The 19199-nt window shown below is 42.2% G+C and overlaps 1 protein-coding gene across 2 annotated transcripts in view; it reads right to left on the bottom strand.

Moving 5' to 3' along the window:
- The window catches only part of UBE2Q1 (ubiquitin conjugating enzyme E2 Q1), a 1535148-nt gene that overhangs the window by 118817 nt on the left and 1397132 nt on the right, over window positions 1-19199 (bottom strand). Inside the window, exon 11 of one of the 2 annotated variants that reach the window (XM_044080653.1) lies at window positions 12759-12825. The exons of the other annotated variant lie outside the window; for it this stretch is intronic. Within the exon in view, the coding sequence (XP_043936588.1) occupies window positions 12759-12825 (67 nt within the window). The remainder of the gene's footprint in view (window positions 1-12758; window positions 12826-19199) is intronic. 2 annotated transcript variants of the gene reach the window in all.

Raw genomic sequence — 19199 nt, 5'->3', positions numbered from 1 at the left:
ACATATGCACTGCCCTACTCTCCCTGGCACAGATGGCATTACCTCATATTGTCACAGCCATCACTGGAACTGGGGAAGCCAAGCGGTTACTTTTAGGTTCTGGAGGTCCGGGTGTGGCTCCTGGGTGGATACAAAAACCAAGGTGGATTCTTGAGATGATGCCTTAGCAGACAGAACAAATCTGTCTGGGCTAGAAAGGGCCAATAAGAATGGCCACGGCTTTCAACTGGAGAACTTTCTGTAAGAATTTCGGAATCATAACAATTAGAAGATAAGGAAATAAAAACCCAAAAGGCTACTGCTTGACTACAATGTCTCTCGGGCACTGCCCCTTTTGGAGTATCAATGCAAAGAAGGTGCTGTACTTGGTGTTGGCTAGAGACATAAAAAGGGCCCCAAAAGCTGAAAATGGTCTGAGTCACTGTTTGACTGAAAGACCTCTACTGAGGTAAGAGTTTCTTTCTGTTGATCCTGTTTGAAATGCAACTGGATTTCCTGGGAATATGCATTGATCCAGAAAGAAATACAATCTCACTTCCCACTGCCAAACTTTTATTTTGTCTCCCTGCCAAACTTTCATTTGTTCCCAATGCAAAAGGTAGGACCTAGTGCCTCACTGCTTATGTACAAAACCCATAATGTTATTGGTATGAATGAAAATCACATTGAAAATAAGAAATTCTTGAAGCTCTTAATGCTGGGAAAACCACCCTCACCTCCAAAATGCTGATGTGAAGACTGGCCTCATGAGCATACCACCCCCCTACCCCAAAGGAAAATGCACCAGTGGTGACCACTGCCATTGCGGAAGGGAGAAACAAAGGACCTCCCCAAGTGAATGAATGGGGAAGAGAGCCAGCAAAGCAGATGATTCCTTCAAGTACTGGTTAGAATGATGGGGAACCAAAGACCATGGGACAACTTAGACCCTTAACTAACCAATCACCACTAACACACTCATGTAATAACATGCAAACTGGACTATCAGAATACAAGCCAGTAGACCCGGGACCATCAGAACCAAATAAGTTGTTGGGTTATTGCACTGCAGGTAATCTTTTTTTTTTTTTTTTTTGCCTTGTAAAGAATCTATTTTTTTCTGAGGGCAAGGACACATCATGATGAACAGTGTCAAGATGGCAGCCAATGAAGTGCAAACACTGAGCTGGCTCTAGCTAAGTTTTTTAATGTTGATTGTGATGCCCAAAGGACATGCAAACTTGGAGAAGGCAATCCCTTGTTTTCAGTAGGGATTTCACTGTTAAGGCAACCAGGAGCCAATCATCTAAATATGGGTACACACTGGTCCCTTGTAGTAGTACACGGGTTGTGACTACTGCCACTGCCATAGACTTGAATGCCTGGAGGTACTGTGGTGAGACCAAACGGCAGGGCTCTGAACCAATACTGACTGGCTTCTAACTCAGAAGAGAAAAAAACTCTCAGATGCTGGAGCAATCTTGATGCGCCAGGTAAGCATCCTAAAGGTAAAAAAAAAAACATACAGTCATTTTATCTGAGGTGAGAATTGATCACTCTGTGACCATTCTGAACGAGGTCTTCTCTACAAATGTGTTCAAGTAACTCGGGTCCAAGATTAGCCTGAGGTCCTTGTTCTTTTTCAGAACCAAAAAGAATCTGTAGTAGTGACCAGACCCTAGCTGGTCTGGTGGGACCTCTTGGATGGCCCTCTTTTTTGATCTTTTTCAGCTGCTTTTAACAGGTGGGGTGTACCTTTACGAGTGGCCATTGAAATTCGGGAGGAGGGTGGGAAAAGGGTATGCAATAACTTCTTGACAGTATCCCTTTTACTTAGGCATCCCATATGATGAACATCCATGCGAGGGTGCAGAAGAATATGCAACCATCAACTGCCTCCAGAGAGGAGCAGCCAGGTTAGCCTTTCCAGAACTTTGTTGCTGGTCAGATAAAGGCCAGTGAAGTCCCTGGTACTGCAGACTTCTATGACGTCTGGGTCTGCATCTGTTAAATGGGTTGCCTCTCCCCTGGCCACCCCTGTCAGAAGAAGTCTGGACTTTTTTGGGGGGAAAAAAGGTATTTGGGCCCTTTTTGATTCCAACAGTATGGTCTCTGGCGGGTACTCAAATCTCAATCTCACAGCAGACATCTTTCCATCTTGCTCACTTCTGGATGCGTTCCTTGACTGTAGCGCCAAACAATCTATCATATGGAGTACTGGTAAAGGATGCTTGAGATTTTCTGCAGTGTCACATAAGTGGAGCCAGGCAAAGCACCTCATGCAATGTCTGACCCCGCCATTACAGCTACTCCATCAGCTGTATTACACGAGAGCCACATGAAGGGGGTTGTAATACTGTAAATTATATTCAAAGATACTTCCAACTGTTTCCAAGAGTCCGGCATTGAGAGCTTCTTCACAGTGTCTAGCTTGTGCTTGGGCTAGATCTCTATGAATCCCATTCATGTGTGTGTGACCTAGTTCAGGGCACTGATTGCAAAGGTGCCAGCAGCATATACCCACTTCTCTAATCGGTCCATGGCTCGGTACTTCCTGTTGGGTGCAAGTCCATGAGCTCTAGAATCTCACTAAATGTAACACCCTCTGCAGGAGACTGAGGGGAACCCTCTCTGTCATCCAAGTCAGAATTCATAATGACTCTGATGGGGAATCAAAATGCTTTATTTTTAGTGCCCTCTTTCTCAGCACACAGATAAGTAGGTTATCAGAGTCCACAGAATGTGATGGCATTCTCAGAGTAAACTGCATCTGTGCTACTCACTTAAGACTTAATGCTCAACTCTGACCACTGGGCACATGTGCGGACGGAAGAAAAACAGCAATGGTGTCCAGGAATGGAACAGTGACCAGTGAATTTTGATCACTTCTCAAAGGAGATGAAACTATTTTTGCCATGACTTCAAAAGCACAGCCAACATAAGAGGGATCAGATGAACCCCGATTTGGCTCAGACACCAATACTCCCCCCAAACAAGGATGGATCCGTTTGACAGGATGGTCCTCAAACCCATCACAGAGTGGAAGGCTTCAAGGAGAGGAAATCTATCCCAATGCTGCAAAAGCAGAGGATCTTGAAACTGAACATGGAGCCTCCAGGAGCAGCTCCGAGGACATCGTGGAGTACTCTGCATAGGTTTGATGTGACAAATTCTTGCTCAAATTCAGAAATCTGGATGTTGAGTAGAGTAGATCCAGGGACTCTGGTGTCGAGGAAGGAATAGCAATCAATGTGAAAGACAGACTTCAGCTTCAGCATGGGTTCCAAACACTCTGGCATTGGCAGCTGGGCCTGAGAAGAAGCAAGGCCCGGGGGATACAGTATCTGCCCTCTCCACTCTCAGGGCTGGGGGGGGGGGGGGATGACACCCATGTCTATTTGCATCTGGAAAAGCACCATCATGTGACCCACTTCCAACTCAAAAGCATCCCAGATGGACCTAAGGGACCTCAATGAGTATTCTGAAGGATACTGGGAAGAGATCCGAGAATGCCCTCTCTCTAATGGCATCTTAGTTGATCGCCCTTTCTGGTGTCTTGTCCATAATTAGGATGCGCTCTGAGTGTCTAAGCTGAAGGAGGCAGTTCTGGATACAGCCTAAATGGACACGCCATCTGACATCTTGGACATGGGCACCAATTATGAGGATTCATCATTCACATTCCTTTTATTAGGATTCTCTTTGTCCCTATCCCTGTTTTATGGGACTTGCTCTTGCCCCTACATTCTTGGTCTTGTCTCTTTCAGGATCAGGAGACAGAATATCTTTCATAATTAGTTTGATTTCCTGTCAGAAAGGTTCCTCTGCCCAAAGATCCCCCATATAGTGCAGTCCACTGCCAAGTGTTCCACCCCCAAACAGTAAATGCACATGTCATGACCATCCTTGGGTTAATTCTGTGACCAAACTGGAGCACATTTTAACACTCTTCTCCCTTATCATTCATAAGAAAAAAAAAAAAAACAGTATTCGCACAACACTACCACCACCAAAAATTACCAAAGTAGAGAAGAAAAAATTATTTTCCCTACAGTCTAAATAGCATTTTGTAAAACTTAAAGATAAAGACTCTAATACGCTAGCCTAAGGTAGAGGAGCTGAAAGAAGATCCTGTGAAGGTCGCAAAGTTAACCATTTAGTAATTTTACCAATAAAGCAAAAGATCAGCAAAGCAGCTTCAATAACCTACTTAGTGCACCTTGGACAAAAAAAAAAAAAAATCAGAGAAAAGAACTGCAACGTTTCTGAAAGATAAAGGAGCACCTACCTGCACCCAGCAGACGTGTCCTGGCACAATGGCAGCAAATATCACAGGGAAGCTGGGCTTAACAGAACAGGTGCATTGTGGGAGGGAAAGGTATGAGGAGCACAAGGCATTAAACTAGCTAAGTCAGTAAGGATCCAACAAACTTCGAGCTTCTCGAAGATCCAAATTTTGGATTAGACAGATGGAATGAAAATGATCAGGTAGTTTTCTTAGGATGAATAACATGATAGTTAAATACTGAAGAGGTTGTAGAAGGAGAGTAAAGAGTGTGAAGGTATAGTAGCAAATTTTTTAGGAGTTGTTTGCAGTACAAACAATTAAGCATTGTATGAAGGGGAGGATATCCAGACAGAGAATAACAACTTAAGAGCTGTGTCCAGAGCCGACAGGCAAGGATACAGGATTAATAAGAAGAGTAAGGGCAACAAAATAGCTGCACTGTATAAAGGGTCTGGGGGATAATTATAGAAAATCTAGGAAAAAAAACTTGGAAAGGGCTGAATTGAAAGGCAAGGATACAGGTATATTGAGAAACAGGAGGGAAGTTTAAAGAAAGTAGCTACCACCTATTTAGTCACTGTAAAAACTATATACCCAAGCAGCACTGACCTGGTTGCATACTTGTGGATAAACATATTCTAATAAATCAGACTTAAAACACAATTTTGTAGATAAATAAATTTCAATAAATTAGACTTAAAAACACAAGTCAGGAACCACCTATCTACATTGTTTGTTTGGGTCTTTCGACTTTTCCCGGTTAGGGGTAGCCACAGCTGAACTCCGGTCAGCTAATGATTGGTAGTTGATTTTTACGTGCCGAGTTACCAGCCCTGACACAGAACCTTCAACGAAGGTACGCCCATTCACGCATGTCTCCATGCAGACGAAGCTCTAGCTGAGAATCGAACCGGACAGCGTCTTACTGTGAGGCAACAACGCTACCGCAGGACCACCACCGCAGTAGGAACCACCTATCTACATGAGGTTTAAAAAATGAATGCATTATATAGGTAATTAAGAGGTATGTGCAGCGTGTATGCTTCTCCAGGGAGGTCATCAAAGGTGCTAGGATAAAGCAAATGAAATGTATGAATCGATTTCTGCCATTTCAACAAAGCACTGTATCTCAAAAACTCTGCAGGGCTAGAAGATGCACTTTTACCTAAAACAGCTAACTACAATACAGACTATGCCCAGTGTATGTACAAAAAGTACCACTAAACACGAGGTTTGCATGTTGTGGTTTGCTGTACCATGCCCGCTAGTCCATTGCAGCAGTAGATTAAACTACATGAGTCACTACTGCTCAAACTGTATATTATAGTTAAAGTTAAACTGCTACATATAACATCTTTAGCTTTACGACAAAGAGCAGTGTAAGCTAATTCCAGCTAGCAATGCATACAAAGTAACTACTTTCAGTAAGAGTGAAACTACAGTACCTGAATATATGGATGAAGGTACTGGCCAACTGCCCAAAAGGACAGTAAACGGGAAGAGATGCATCTAGCCAAGGTAATTTATGAGGTGAGGAGCAATAGTTAAAATAGCACCACCTACTGTAATATGATCAGGGCAGAGAGAGTAGCTCCAGGAGAACACCAGTCCTGCTCCGCCCAGTAAGAAAAACTATCTTTTAATATAGAGACCTTGGAAGACAAAACAGCAAGCCAAGTATCTGACTGCTAAACAGGCTCACACCGAATTATTTTAGTTTCTCCTTACTGTGCATCACTTTGCCTTAATGGTTGCTTTGCAGTTAAGTCAGAGGGATGTATGCGTTGAGGATTACCTTTAACACTGATGCTCCATAAACTGAAAAGCAGACTTGTTTACTTTAATTCTAACACAAGGAGTATAACCATGTTTTTTCCTTGTACTGTGGCTATTTCTGAAGTTCACACTTCTAGCACTGGTTTCTTGCTGCTAACTGAAGTCCAGAAAGCAGTCTTTGGGGTCAGGGGTACAGCTCCACAAATACGGTTATACTGGTTAATTTTACAAGTTGTGAACACATTTTTCTTGTACTTTTTAACCAATTCAAAAGAATTTCTATCACAGTGTATGCACAAAAGGGCAATATTCTTAGGAAGCAGTCACATGATAGACTTAACTACATTTTACAGTAATAATGTCCCTTTATCCTATAACTTTAGCCTCACTGCTTTCGCCTTTTAGGCCAAGTTCCCTAAACAAAAAATTGTTATTAATGATACCCGGGGTCCTTCACATTTTCAAAAGACTGAGAATCACCATTCAGATTGCTCTGGGGGATCCATGATAGGTTACCAAAAATTATACCGAATTCTTACTGCAGCTGAATGTTAACGCTATGTTCTTGGCCTATGACCAAACAAAAGAAATTTGGATACTCAGTGTTCCCATATTCTTTAGTACAGAAATAACAACCTAGTCTTACAGTCATCTGCATATTTTGCAAACCAACAGTTCAGAGTCTGATGAAAGAGGAAATCTCATGACATTACAGTCACAGCCAGCTCAAATAATCTTAAAGGAACAGAAATACCAATCCAGCATATAGAGTTGGATAATATTGGTGTTTCATCTAGTGTATGTATTTACCAGGACTGGACCATTTTCAGATTTAGTTCTGGATTACAAAGTGAGTAACCGTCTAACAATGCAAAGAGTATTATGCAAATGTATCAATTTACATGGATTAATTATAATTTGTAAGGAGCACATTATACAAGCAAAATGCAACTATGCGGTATAAAATTATGTTATACTAACTGTCAAACAGATCTATTATACGCAGACTCTAATCAAACTACTGAATCTAAACATTCCTTTTTTCAGTATATTGCTTAAAAACACTTACTTGCAAACTTAGATCACTCCCTACTTTGGCCACCACCTTGTAAATTATTCCACATTACCAACTTCACTGCACAAATTAAAATTACACCTTCACAGTACTTGCTTCAAATTTCTGGGAATCCCCATCAATTAAACTTAAATCCAATGAAACCTACCAGAAATTTCATTAAGAAGCTTAAGCAATATCTAGTTAAAGCTGCTAAATGCAAATTCTTGCAGAGCAGTAACTTAGAGTCTCAATTTACTTACCCCTTAACATAATTTAATTTGTACTTAGATGTTATGTTATCTGAAGGCTCATCCAATGCTTCTACTCCCTACATTCCTCCCTAGTCAGTAACCAGACTCTCTCTCTATTCCCATATCCCTCTCCTCCACAAATCTCCCTTTCTGACTATTGTTCATAAAACACAGCAACATAGCTGTAAAAGAAATTTATTGCAGATTGGGATGCGATGTATGCAATAAAATCTTTTCCAAAACCAGAAACCAGGAATACACTAGCACAAACTCTACACATTCCAAAACTCATTTATGAGGAAAGTACAGTTGTGTACACTTGCCATAAATGTAGATGTTCGAGTGTATTCACTGTTGCAGTCATTACATTTAGGTAATCTGCTGGCAGGTTGCTCTCAGTCGGCCTGAATATCAAAGTCTTGGGTCCTGCATCGGTTGCCGTCTCCTCTTTCATGACGTCAGGTCGCCAGGGGTATAAAACATGCAGCCGACGCCATTTTCTTCAGTTTTTCTTGCCACGCGGTGCCCGAAGTAGAAGCAGTTCGCAAGTGCAGGTTGGCAGACTCCTGAAATTTTCGCATTCGAGTTTCAGAACCGAAGTCTTCAATTAAAGCTAAATACCCCGTTGGGGAAACTTTTTCTTGCTCCTTACCGATGTCAGTAAAAGTTAATTGCATTACTTGTGGGAAGCAAATACCTCATAAGGATTTTCATTTGTACAGTATTCCTTTCCTAGGCCCAGATCATAACGTGCCTTGCTGTCGGTTTTGTGCTAGATTTAACCAACGCACTATTAAGCGTCGATATATCTTTGCTTCAAAATATTTTGGATCCAGATTTAATTACCCTGAAATGTCATTGGATAACAATCCGACTACCAGAGTTCACAAAAAACGCAAAGAAAAGGATAGAGACAGACCATCGAGGTCCAAAACTGACGAAGCTTCTCCTAAGACAGTCGCCGGTTCTCCAGTACTCAGTGAGGCACTTTCGCAGCCCCTGATACCTGCTACTTTCGAGTCGCAGGTCTCTACCGAGACCCATGCGGAGTCCGGTATGCCGCGAGATTCTCAGAGTATTGAACCCGCGGATGTCTCTCCCTCGGATGGGTCCAGAGCTGTTGAGCAGGCACCAGCTTCTGAGGGTGTTTTCAGGCCTCAACATTTCTATATAAAACCGATGCCAGCTTCAAAAACAAAAACAACTTCTAAGTCTAAAAAAAATGACGCATGAGCCACGTGCTCAGGTCCTTACGCCTAAAAAACAGATGATCAAAATGGCTGAAGACTTAATTACCTTGATCAGCCCCCCCCCCACACACACACACTAAGAGGCCTAGGCAAGACGCTGATTATGAATCTTCAGATCAGGTTTCTATTTCTTCTGATTCCTCTTCTGATCAGGAATTTTCTATACCACCCTATGAGGATTCCGATGCTGAAGAATCCATTCCATCTGCATCTCCTCCTGATGATTATTCTTGTGGAGAAACCTTGCACACTTTAAGGGAACATTTTCAGTGGGAGAGTCAGGATTTCTCCGAATCAAAAAAGAGGCTTAGGGATTTCATTCTTCTTCCTCAGCACAGGCCTTTGGCTATACCTCCTGTATTAGACATTGTTGATGATGTGTTTGCGGAATCAAACATGGCTCCTGATTCCCTACCTCCGGCTCCTAGTAAGCCAGACAGATATTACAGGGTTTCTGATTCCCACAAATTTTTCTTCAAAAATCCTGCTGCTGATCCTGAAACTATCTCACAGGGTCCCAAAGGTGTAAAGGCCTCAACAGCCAAGAATCCTACCCCCTCTGATAGAGATTCCAGGGCGCTGGATTGATGGGGAAAGAAGGTTTATACGTCTGCAACCTTGGCAATTAGGGTCTTAAACTGCAAGTTTCATAGGCTTAAATATCAACAGCATGTTATGGGCTTACTGAAACAGAAAATTATGTTGATTTCTTATTGTGTGGAAAATAAAGAATTACAGGAATTATTGAATGCAGCAGAACAGGTTGGAAAGCATACTTTGCAATGTGGTTTTGATTCCTTGGAGGCCTCTTGCAGGGCCGCAGTTAATGGATCTGTGATTAGAAGGCATGCCTGGCTCAAGGAGAAAAATCTGCCTGATCATGTTAAAGCTGAATTGTTGGATGCACCTTTACAGCATGACACTCTGTTTGGTAATAAGGCAGAAGAAGTTTTAAAGAAAATGGAAGACCAAGCTAAATCTATGCAAACTGTAAAAAGATTTCTTACAAGTGCAGCCACCCAGATTCAGTAGACACCGGCCTACTAAAAAATGGTCCTTTCCTGTGTCCAACAGAGCCTCACAAGGCAAATCCAGGCACTCAAAAGGCTCTAGATACCAATCACAGGGTTTTTGCAGGTCAAATCAATGGGGTGCCTCTACCTCCAAATCTGGAGGAAACAAAGCACAACCCCGCAGTAAGCAGTCTCAATGACTTCCCCCTACCATCACCAAGCACTTATCTGTTGGCAGCCCCCTTGGGGGGGGAAAATTAGCACTTCATGCTCAAAATTGGCAGTTAATAACCCAGGACAAGTGGGTATTAAACATAATATCCCAGGGGTACAGATTTAATTTCCATACTTTGCCAATTCCAAATGGTTGGCCAGATCTGCCACAAAATCAATGGGCAGAGGCTCAGAAACAAGTTACTTCCCTCATGGATATGGGGGCGAAACCAGTACCAGAACAGGAAAAAGGACCAGGTTTTTATTCAAGAATGTTCCTGGTACCCAGAAAAGACAATGCCTGGCGTCCAATACTGGATTTATCGATTTTTAACACATTCTTGGACATCCCAAAATTCAAAATGCTGACTTTACAACAGCTACTGCCCATGCTGGGCAAAAACACTTTGTTAGTGACCCTAGACTTAAAAGAGGCATACCTGCATATCCCAGTAAGGGAATTGTGCAGAAGATACCTCTGCTTCAAGGCAGGTTGTATGCATTACCAATTCTCTGCACTGCCCTTTGGCTTATCTACTGCGCCCAGGGTCTTTACAAAGAGCCTGGGACCAGTAACTGCATTTTCCAGACAAAGAAGCATACAAATCTATCCTTACTTGGACGACTGTCTCATTCAAGCAGAAAACAAGGACATTCTTCTTCAGCATCTGGCGTTTGTAAAAAGGCTTCTAACATGCCTAGAGTATACAATAAACGAAAAGAAATCACAACTGGTACCCTCTCAAAAAATTATGTTCCTGGGTGCAAACTTGAATACAACTGCTCATATGGCTTACCTTACGCCAGACAAAGGCAACTGACTACATACTTCAAACAGATGGCAACAAAACCCCAGTTATCTGCAAGACAAATTCTGCAGGCTTTGGGGTTCATGGCATCCTGCATTCTACTAATTCCATATGCAAGACTGCACATGATGAAACTACAATGTACCTAAAAAGCTTATGGAGTCAACATTGTCACAGTCTGGAAACAATGATTCCTCACATTCCCTGCCTACAACAGGAGTTTCTTTGGTGTGCAGAGACATGTCACCAGAACAAGGGACGGTCTTTCACTCTACCCCCTGCCACCCAAACTCTAACTACAGACGCATCAGACTATGCTTGGGGGTCCCACCCGGTGGGGAGATGCATTCAGGGCATATGGAGCCCAAAACAAATGCATCTGCATATCAACCAAAAAGAGATGCTAGCTGTTCAGAATGCCCTGACAGCCTTCAAGGATTTACTTCATCCAGGACAACTACTAATAAACAGGAATGCGCTAGCACAAACTCTACACATTCCAAAACTCATTTATGAGGAACATTAATAAACATCTGTCATGCAAACATGGGAGGTTACTATGTGCAGCACCACTGTTTCTCATCTACTCATCACTGTACTCTTTCAAAGATCACATTGACCTTCAAAGATAGATTTCTTTGTAAACGGCAAAAAGTTACACAGCAGACATGCACAGGACCTAATAGACAAGCTCTTAGACAACACAGAGAAACATCTCTGTAAAAACATTTGCACAACCTCCCTTTAAAAACTTATCATGGAAAATACACAAATTAACCCTGAGGACATATGCAAGTGCTCCAGCATACACAAACAGCAGGTACTCTTACACAATACAGTTATCAGAGTGACTGCCAAACTGCTTATGAGAGTAGCAAATTTTCACTCTCTAGTCTAAATACCCCAAAACAAACTCAGTGTTCTTGGTCACATCCTACCTGCAGTCTTGAATAAAATTCCTCTTTCAATTAAAGCCTCAAACAGTAAAAATGTGGCTCAATTGTTTTGGAAGACCTTTTATCTTTAACCTTCAGTGTGCCAAGGCGTATCACGTTGGGAGTAATATGCAACAATATTTTTATGCCAGAAACAGCGTCCTTGCTCCTGTTTTGAGATGTATGGAGATGGCAAGTATATGCACCAACTACCCAATACCTTCTGTAGGTGTCATCCACCACGTGAAATTGACCAAACATAGACAAGACAGATAAGCATTCACTCCACTATCCAAAAAATGATAATCACACAGGTTATGCTTTACAGCAGAGTTTGCTGCTGATGCCCTTGTTCAAGGAGCTAACCTTGTACCTTGTTTAGCAGCCTTCAACTGCTCCTTGGGGCTAAATCCCATTAAACTATGAAAGTATTGCAGGAACAAATCTTACAGTTAGCATTACTGCATCCTAAATGGCGAATAACATAAGCAAAATATCTGCAGATGAGAAAAGGCTAAGATGTCATCCTGATAATTACAGACTGCCACTAGCTGCAAAACTTAAGAAAATTTAAAAAAATAGTCATTTATTTTTCCTTTTCTCCCCCTTCTACCTAGGATTTCCAAGTTGCTAGACTCAAGACCAAATGTGTGCCAAAATGGGTACTAATTGCCCCCCAACAAAGGTCTCTTTCCTTAATACACTTCCTGACATCTAACAGGAGACAATGGCATTCTACTCAGCCATTAAAGCCAACAAGCAAATGCCCCGAGTATACAAAAGGATGTCAGGACAGCTCCCTGTGGCAACTCTGATACAGATAAGTACACACACACCCTGTTTTGCCCATCTTCCCATCCAGAAGAACACAGTGATGGAAAGCAAGGAGATGCTATTTAACACAGTCTTGCTTGGCATACACAGCACATCACAGCTACACTCCATCATAGACAGTCGAGCAACATTCGTTCTTCACTTGAAAATAGTGACCAGAAGCAACTGATCCACTTCACCACAAGTTGGCCCTCCATCAGACAGCACTCACTTAAAAGGTCAGATGGCTGGCATTACCAAGGAAAATCCTACCTCTGTGCCAGATTAAACAATCTTTCAAGAACCTTAGCTTCTTTGCAGAAAAATCAGAAAAATAACTAACAGATAACAGTTACTATCAAATATTTACATACCATTCTTTTCGTGTATCTGCACCAGTGATTTGTATGATTGCTGAGCTCTTGTCAAGCTATACTGTGACTAAAAAAGAGAGAATGCATTTTATAAGTCATACATTATGAATTTTTTTCTATAACATTTTCAGTATACTACTCAAAAAGAAGTTATGTACTTACCATAACGTTCCACCAGTATTGTCTATCTTCATTTATCCTTGACAGATGGGTATGGTTCCTATCGGAACCAACTTGGCCATTTCTACACCTTGCGCCAGCCAAAAACTCTCGAGCTTCACCTCTACCCACAGTCCCTCTCACAATTACCTCAGATCAAGTTTGCAGAAAAAGTATACATGTGTGTATGTATGTATGATGGAGGGAGCAGAGTCAAGGATAAATGAAGACAGACAACAATGATGAAGCATTATGGTAGGTGCATAACTTCCATCTGATGTTATCAAGCTTAATTCTATCCTTGACAGATGAGAGTCTCCAGATACCGAAATCTTGGGGGGACTCACCAACGGACGCTCTTCCCCTAGAGATCAAGTCCAATTGGTAATGAAAGTATGGGGAGAAGCCCAAGTAGCTGCTGCACATGTATCATTCATCAAAGCTCTAGATTGGAAAACTACAGAGGTGGATACAGATCTTGTAGAATGTGCTTCTACAGGCCTAGGCAAGATTAATTTGCCATAGTACTACCATAGTATTGCCAGGTTTGCTACAGGTTCCCCATTCCGTACTCACCATTGTCTTAATCTCAAAAACCTTAACTGGCTTGAACTTCAAAATCTAATTCTCCTACATCAATTAGTCATCATTTATAAAATTCTCCATTACCCCTCTAATACACCCATACTAAATAACCTCATTACCCCATACAAAAATCTTACTTCCCTTCGCTCAGCCAGCAAACTTCTAGTAGCTACTCTCAAATCTCATAATAAAGCAGGTGACTCCTTATTTGCTAATGCTGTTGGCTCATACTGGAATAAACTTCCCATAGAACTGACCTCTTTAGGCTCATCACACCTTTTCAAAAGAAACTAAGAAACTATTTTCAATCCCACTGGTTATGTCCTTGCTCTAATCCTGACTGAACTCACCTAACAATCCCTCTCTACAGTCCGTGTCACTATCACTACTTCTATCACTCCAGCGTAGTGTACCTAGCATCCCACCTGCTCATTAATTTTTCCTATACTATCTATTTCTCTTATACTTGATATATCACTGCAACCTGTTTCTTCTCCCCATTTACTTAGCCTATAGGCTTATCACTTCTGTGCAAATCTCTATCCTAAAACTAGTGCCCGGCACTACATGTTTTATCCTAATTTGTTATTAGTGTAAATACTTATAGACTCTTTATCTGTAATTGTTTCTCTCCTCCTTATTTTTTAGCAGTCCTACTATTGTAATTGTTATAGGATTACAATTCCTCACTACTGTTTAGTTCTTGTTAAACTTCCTCTGCATTGTTACTCTACTACAAGAAAATGTTCCTTTTTTTGCTTATATGTTTTTCATATTTTTTTGTTTATTGTAAGTTACTAGTACATAGTGGAGCTTTTCTCCTCGGGCCTCTGCTGAAAATGGACATGTATCCAGCCAGACTAGCCCGGTCAACAAATGTAAAATAAATAAAATAAATAAATAAAATAAATTTGTTCTTATCATAAATAAATGAAATGCAGTCTTTCAACCATTTAGCTAGAGTCACCTTGCTGACTGGTTTACCCAACTTTGCACTGGAAAAGGGAACAAATAGCTGATTTGATTTTTGAATGTCTTTTGTTCTGTGAAGATAGAAATGTAATTGTCTATGAACATCAAGTAAATGTAAGGAATATTCACCTTTGCTGGAAAAGTTTGGAAAGAAAAACGGTAAATTAACCGTTTGATATATGTTAGAGTCTGAGATTACCTTGGGTAGAAAGGAGGGGTTTGTTTGTAAATAAAGTCTATGTTTATAGAAAATCAGATATGGAGGTTCAGGTGACAAGGCCTGGATTCTGTGAAATCCTTCTGGCAGAGGTTATAGCTACCAAAAACAGCGTCTTCCAAGACAAAAACTTTAGATCACACTCCACTGAGGGCTCAGAGGGAGAATGTATTTTGGCCTGTAACACTAAGTTTAGATCCCAAGGTAGGGTTGGATTTTTGAAAGGGGGTTTCAACAAAAGTGCACCTCTTAGGAATGACTTACAAAGTCTGTGACAGGCTAAAGAACGTTCTTTCAAACCATTGTGGAAATTAGTAATTGCAGTTAATTGTAATCTGATGGTGGAAGGGGAAGCTCCAGCATACAGAAGAGATGCTAAAAATTCTAAAATATGTTCTATGGAATCAGAAAAGGGAGTAATATAATTTTTCATGGGCCCAAATCTCTTCCCATCTGCTAGAGTACAGTTTAGGAGTGGAAGTTTTATTAGCCAACAAGAGGATGTGGTGTACTGGGGAGGAAATATTAAGACGCCTGGCAACTAATGGAATTGGAGGAACACGCTGTCAGCTTGAGGTTCAAAATGTCTGGGTGAACAAGTCCATCTGGATGGGTCATAAGTTCTGGAACCGGGTCCAGAATCCAAGGTCGTTGAATCAGATAAGGCTAAAGGAAGGGGAACCAAATCTGTCAAAGCCAAAAGGGTGCAATGAGGATTACTGTGCTTTTCAATCTGAGCTCTTTAAGAATTTCAGAATTAGAGGCGTCGAGGAAAAGGCATACAGGAGACAAGGGGGCCAACTCTGGAGGAAAGGGTCTCTGGGTGACTTCCCCAGAGGAGGGATCAGGGCAAAGTAATTGCTGCACTTGCTCTTTAGGGGGGAGGCAAACAGATCAAAGCAAGGTCGACCCCACTAATGGAAGATCTTTTTCGCCACTTCTGGATTGAGAGACCACTTGTGAGGCTGAAGAATACATCTGCTCCGATTGTCTGCAATCATAATGGAACTTCCTGGAATGTGCATTGCTATTAAAAAGCAGTTGGAAGTGATCGCCTACTGCCATACTCTTGAGGGCTTCTCGACAAAGGGGGTAAGACTTGGTTCCTCCCTGCTTGTTGATGTACCAAACTACTGACATAATATGTGTTTGAATTGCAATTGTCCCCTGAGAAAGAGCTGTCAAAGGCCTACAACATTAGAAGCAATGCTCTTAGCTCCAGGACACTGAGGTGCAAGTTGGTTTAATGGGGACGAAGTGCCTTGGGCAGTCTTGCCCAGAAAATGTCCCCCACACCATCTGAGGTGCATCTGTGGTCATTATGGCCATGGGCTCTGGAAGAACAAAGGGGCAATCACAGAGAATTTGTTCAGAATCCATTCACCAATGAAGATCCCTGCAATAACTGGTGACCAGAATTTGGTCTGACAAGGGTTGTTGAAGGATAAACCACTGAGAAGCTAGTGGCCATTGCAAAATTCTCATATGAAACCTGGCTAGAGGTACAGTTACTGATGCTGCTATCGACCACAGAGTTTGTAAAACTAGTTGAGAGGGAACCCCCTTTCTGCGTATTATCCACTGAACTGGTACCATAATTCTTTGACGTCTCTCTGGAGGAAAGGATGCTATAGTTGTCTCCGTATTCAGTACAGCTCCTATGAATTCTAAATTTGGCTTTGGCATCAATTGGGATTTCTTAAGATTTACCGTTATCCCCATATGGGCAAAGACATTGAGCATGTATCTCTGGCTACTATCAACTGATGCCCAGTTGAAGCATTTATGAGCCAGTTGTCCAAGTACGGAAACACCCAGAATCTTTGCAGTCTCAAGTCAGCTACTACTACTGCCACGCATTTGGTGAACACCCTGGGGGGCTGTGGTGAAACCAACGGGCAGTACTCTGAATTGGTAATGACTGGCTCCCAGGCAGAAGCAGAGGAACTTCCTGGAGTGTTGGTCCATTTTTATCTGTTAATACGCATCCTGAAGATCTATCAAGCACATCCAGTCATCTTTCTTCAGAAAGGGAAGAACTGACCGTACCATGACCATCCGGAATGTTGTTTGCAAAACTGATCTGTTCAGCATGCTGAGATAAATCTGTCTCCAGTCCCGTTGTTTTTGGCACTCAAAATCTTGTGTAGGTTCCTGATCTCTTCAGATGATGACTCTCTTGTCCAGCAGTTTTTGAATTTCTTGCACTTCTGAATCCCTCTAATTGGGTGGAACATAGGGGATTCTCCTGTGTACAAGGGGAAGATGAGAAAAGGGAATAATATAGCCTGTGGATATGATCTGTTGCACCCAGGAATCTGTTACGTTTCGCCAGGTGCTTTGGTGCAAGGACAAGCATTCCCCGACTGCATCCAGAGGAAAACAATGGGCCTCCCCTTCAGGAGTGCTGAAAAGGCTTCCCTGGAAAGGAATTGCTGAAGCCCAGGTTTTGCGGACCACCTTTGCAGCAAGGCTGGTGTCTTCCATTTTGGTTCCCCTCTCTGACCCTGGAGGAACTCCCTTCTACATGGATCTTGGAAAGGCCCTTAGGATTTTTTTGAACCACATTTTTCCACCACTCCTCTGGTTCCTAGAGAAGGACCTTGGGGGGGGGGGGGTGAAGAAACGTACACCCACAGCAGAAAGGGTCTTATCACCTTTCTCACACCTGGATAAAGTCTCTTATTTTTGGGCCAAACAAGGATGTTCCATCAAAGGGAGCACTGACGAAGGAAGATTTGAATAGTTCTGCAAAGTCACATAGGTGCATCCAGGCATGTCTCTTTATGCCTACACCTATATCTACTACTGAGGAAGTCCCTTCGGTTGTATGTGCAATCAGCCTCATGGACATATTAGACAGAGATTATAGGGTGGCTAGCTGGGAAGCCACTTTCTCTTGGACTCCCTCGGTTACAGCTCCCGCCAGGGTATCTGACAATTCCTTAATCAGATCCCACTGAAGTCTTGTAAAGTATACGAAGAAGTTCAAAGAACTTATGGGGAAGGTTGATGAACCATGGACCCGCTTCTCAAATCTGTCCATAGCCCAACACTCCCTGTTGGGGTGATGGAGAGATGAACTCTCCTCAGAGAGTTCCTTTTTTGTGGCAATCGCTATGACCATGGCATCCACTGCTAACCTCTTGGCCCAGAACTGTTTATTTTCAGGGGAGATATTTTGTCAGGTCTCTTGGGGATGGGTTCGATGGTGTCTGGAGTTTCCACACCTGTAGTGAAATCAACTGAATGAGTTCAATGGGTGTTGTCACCCAAAAGGTGGACAGGCGCATACCGAAAGCCTGTACGTAAACAGATTCCTCAGAGGAAAGGTTTTGGGACTTCCAGCCACCTCTTTGTTTTAAAATTTCTAGGATGTCTCCAGAGGAGACATCTTCAGGTGGCGATCTTGGGACCCTTCCCCTCATCAAAATCTGTGTCCTCGGTGACTAATTCCTGGGGAGAATCCAAGTACTTTCTCTTACACTTCTTTTTCTGAGGGACCTCCTCAGGGAGATAATCTGGGAAGGTGTCAGAAGATTTTGTCCAAACACCAAAAAGGCACCAATAATTTATTCTCATTTTTATATTCATATTTATATTTACATTCACAATTATATTTACATCTAGATTCTTACCATTTTAACATTTACCTTTGTTGATGTAAATGGCATTGTTACCTATCTTTTGTTCCTTCAAACAGTTCTTGAAAACAGATTTTTATGGTTTTCTTTGTTTTTTTAAAAAGACGAACTGTTTTATTTAATGATTTAATTAACTGTTTAATGAATTCCTATTATCTATTTAATGTTTCAGTATTTAGTATTTAAGGGATGATTTGAAATGAAGTTTGTACTCTGATGATGCCCTAAGTACGAGGGTGAAAGCGCTTAGTTTCCTGTGGAGTGTATTGTGGATTTTACATTCTTGTTTTGGTCAAGTTTTATCAATAAAGGTTTTTTTTGCAACCAGGATCCAAGGTTTGCTGGAATTTTTAGCTTAAAGGTGTCAGAAGATGACAGAATCTGAGTCTGGGAAACCTGAGACTTCAGCACCCACTGTCCCAGTGGAGAGGCAGTTGGAATAACAAAGCCAGATTGGGGTACCTGTTCCGAGGGGGATGGTACCGACTGAGTCGCCATAAGTGAGACTGCCCTTCTCCATTGCCTCAAAGGCCCCCCCCCCCAAAGAGGGAAGGGAGTCTGGAACAGAGATACAGTGCCTCAGGACCAGGGTCACTACCACTCTGAAGAACCGACCCTCAAGACAGAAGCCGGAGCCAACTTATCTTGAGCTGAAGCCCTGAGAAGCAAGGACTGCTCCAAAAATCCTGGAGTGGAGTCGAGTCCTGCCCCCCCCCCCCCCGAACAGACAGAGTAGCTATGGCTCTGAGATGTCTCTGGTTCCAAAGCCACCAAATAGCTCAGGGGGATTACTGGTTCCGAAGATATGAAAATCTCAGGAACCGGTACAGTTGGTGCTGGGAGATTCAGAACAGGTGACACTAA

Source organism: Protopterus annectens, chromosome 8.part0 (genome assembly GCF_019279795.1).
Source record: "Protopterus annectens isolate FY-2018-M chromosome 8.part0, PAN1.0, whole genome shotgun sequence".
NCBI classification, from domain to species: Eukaryota; Metazoa; Chordata; order Ceratodontiformes; family Protopteridae; genus Protopterus; species Protopterus annectens.
Note: the sequence above shows the minus strand (reverse complement) of the source record. Positions and strands in the feature narration are given on the sequence as shown.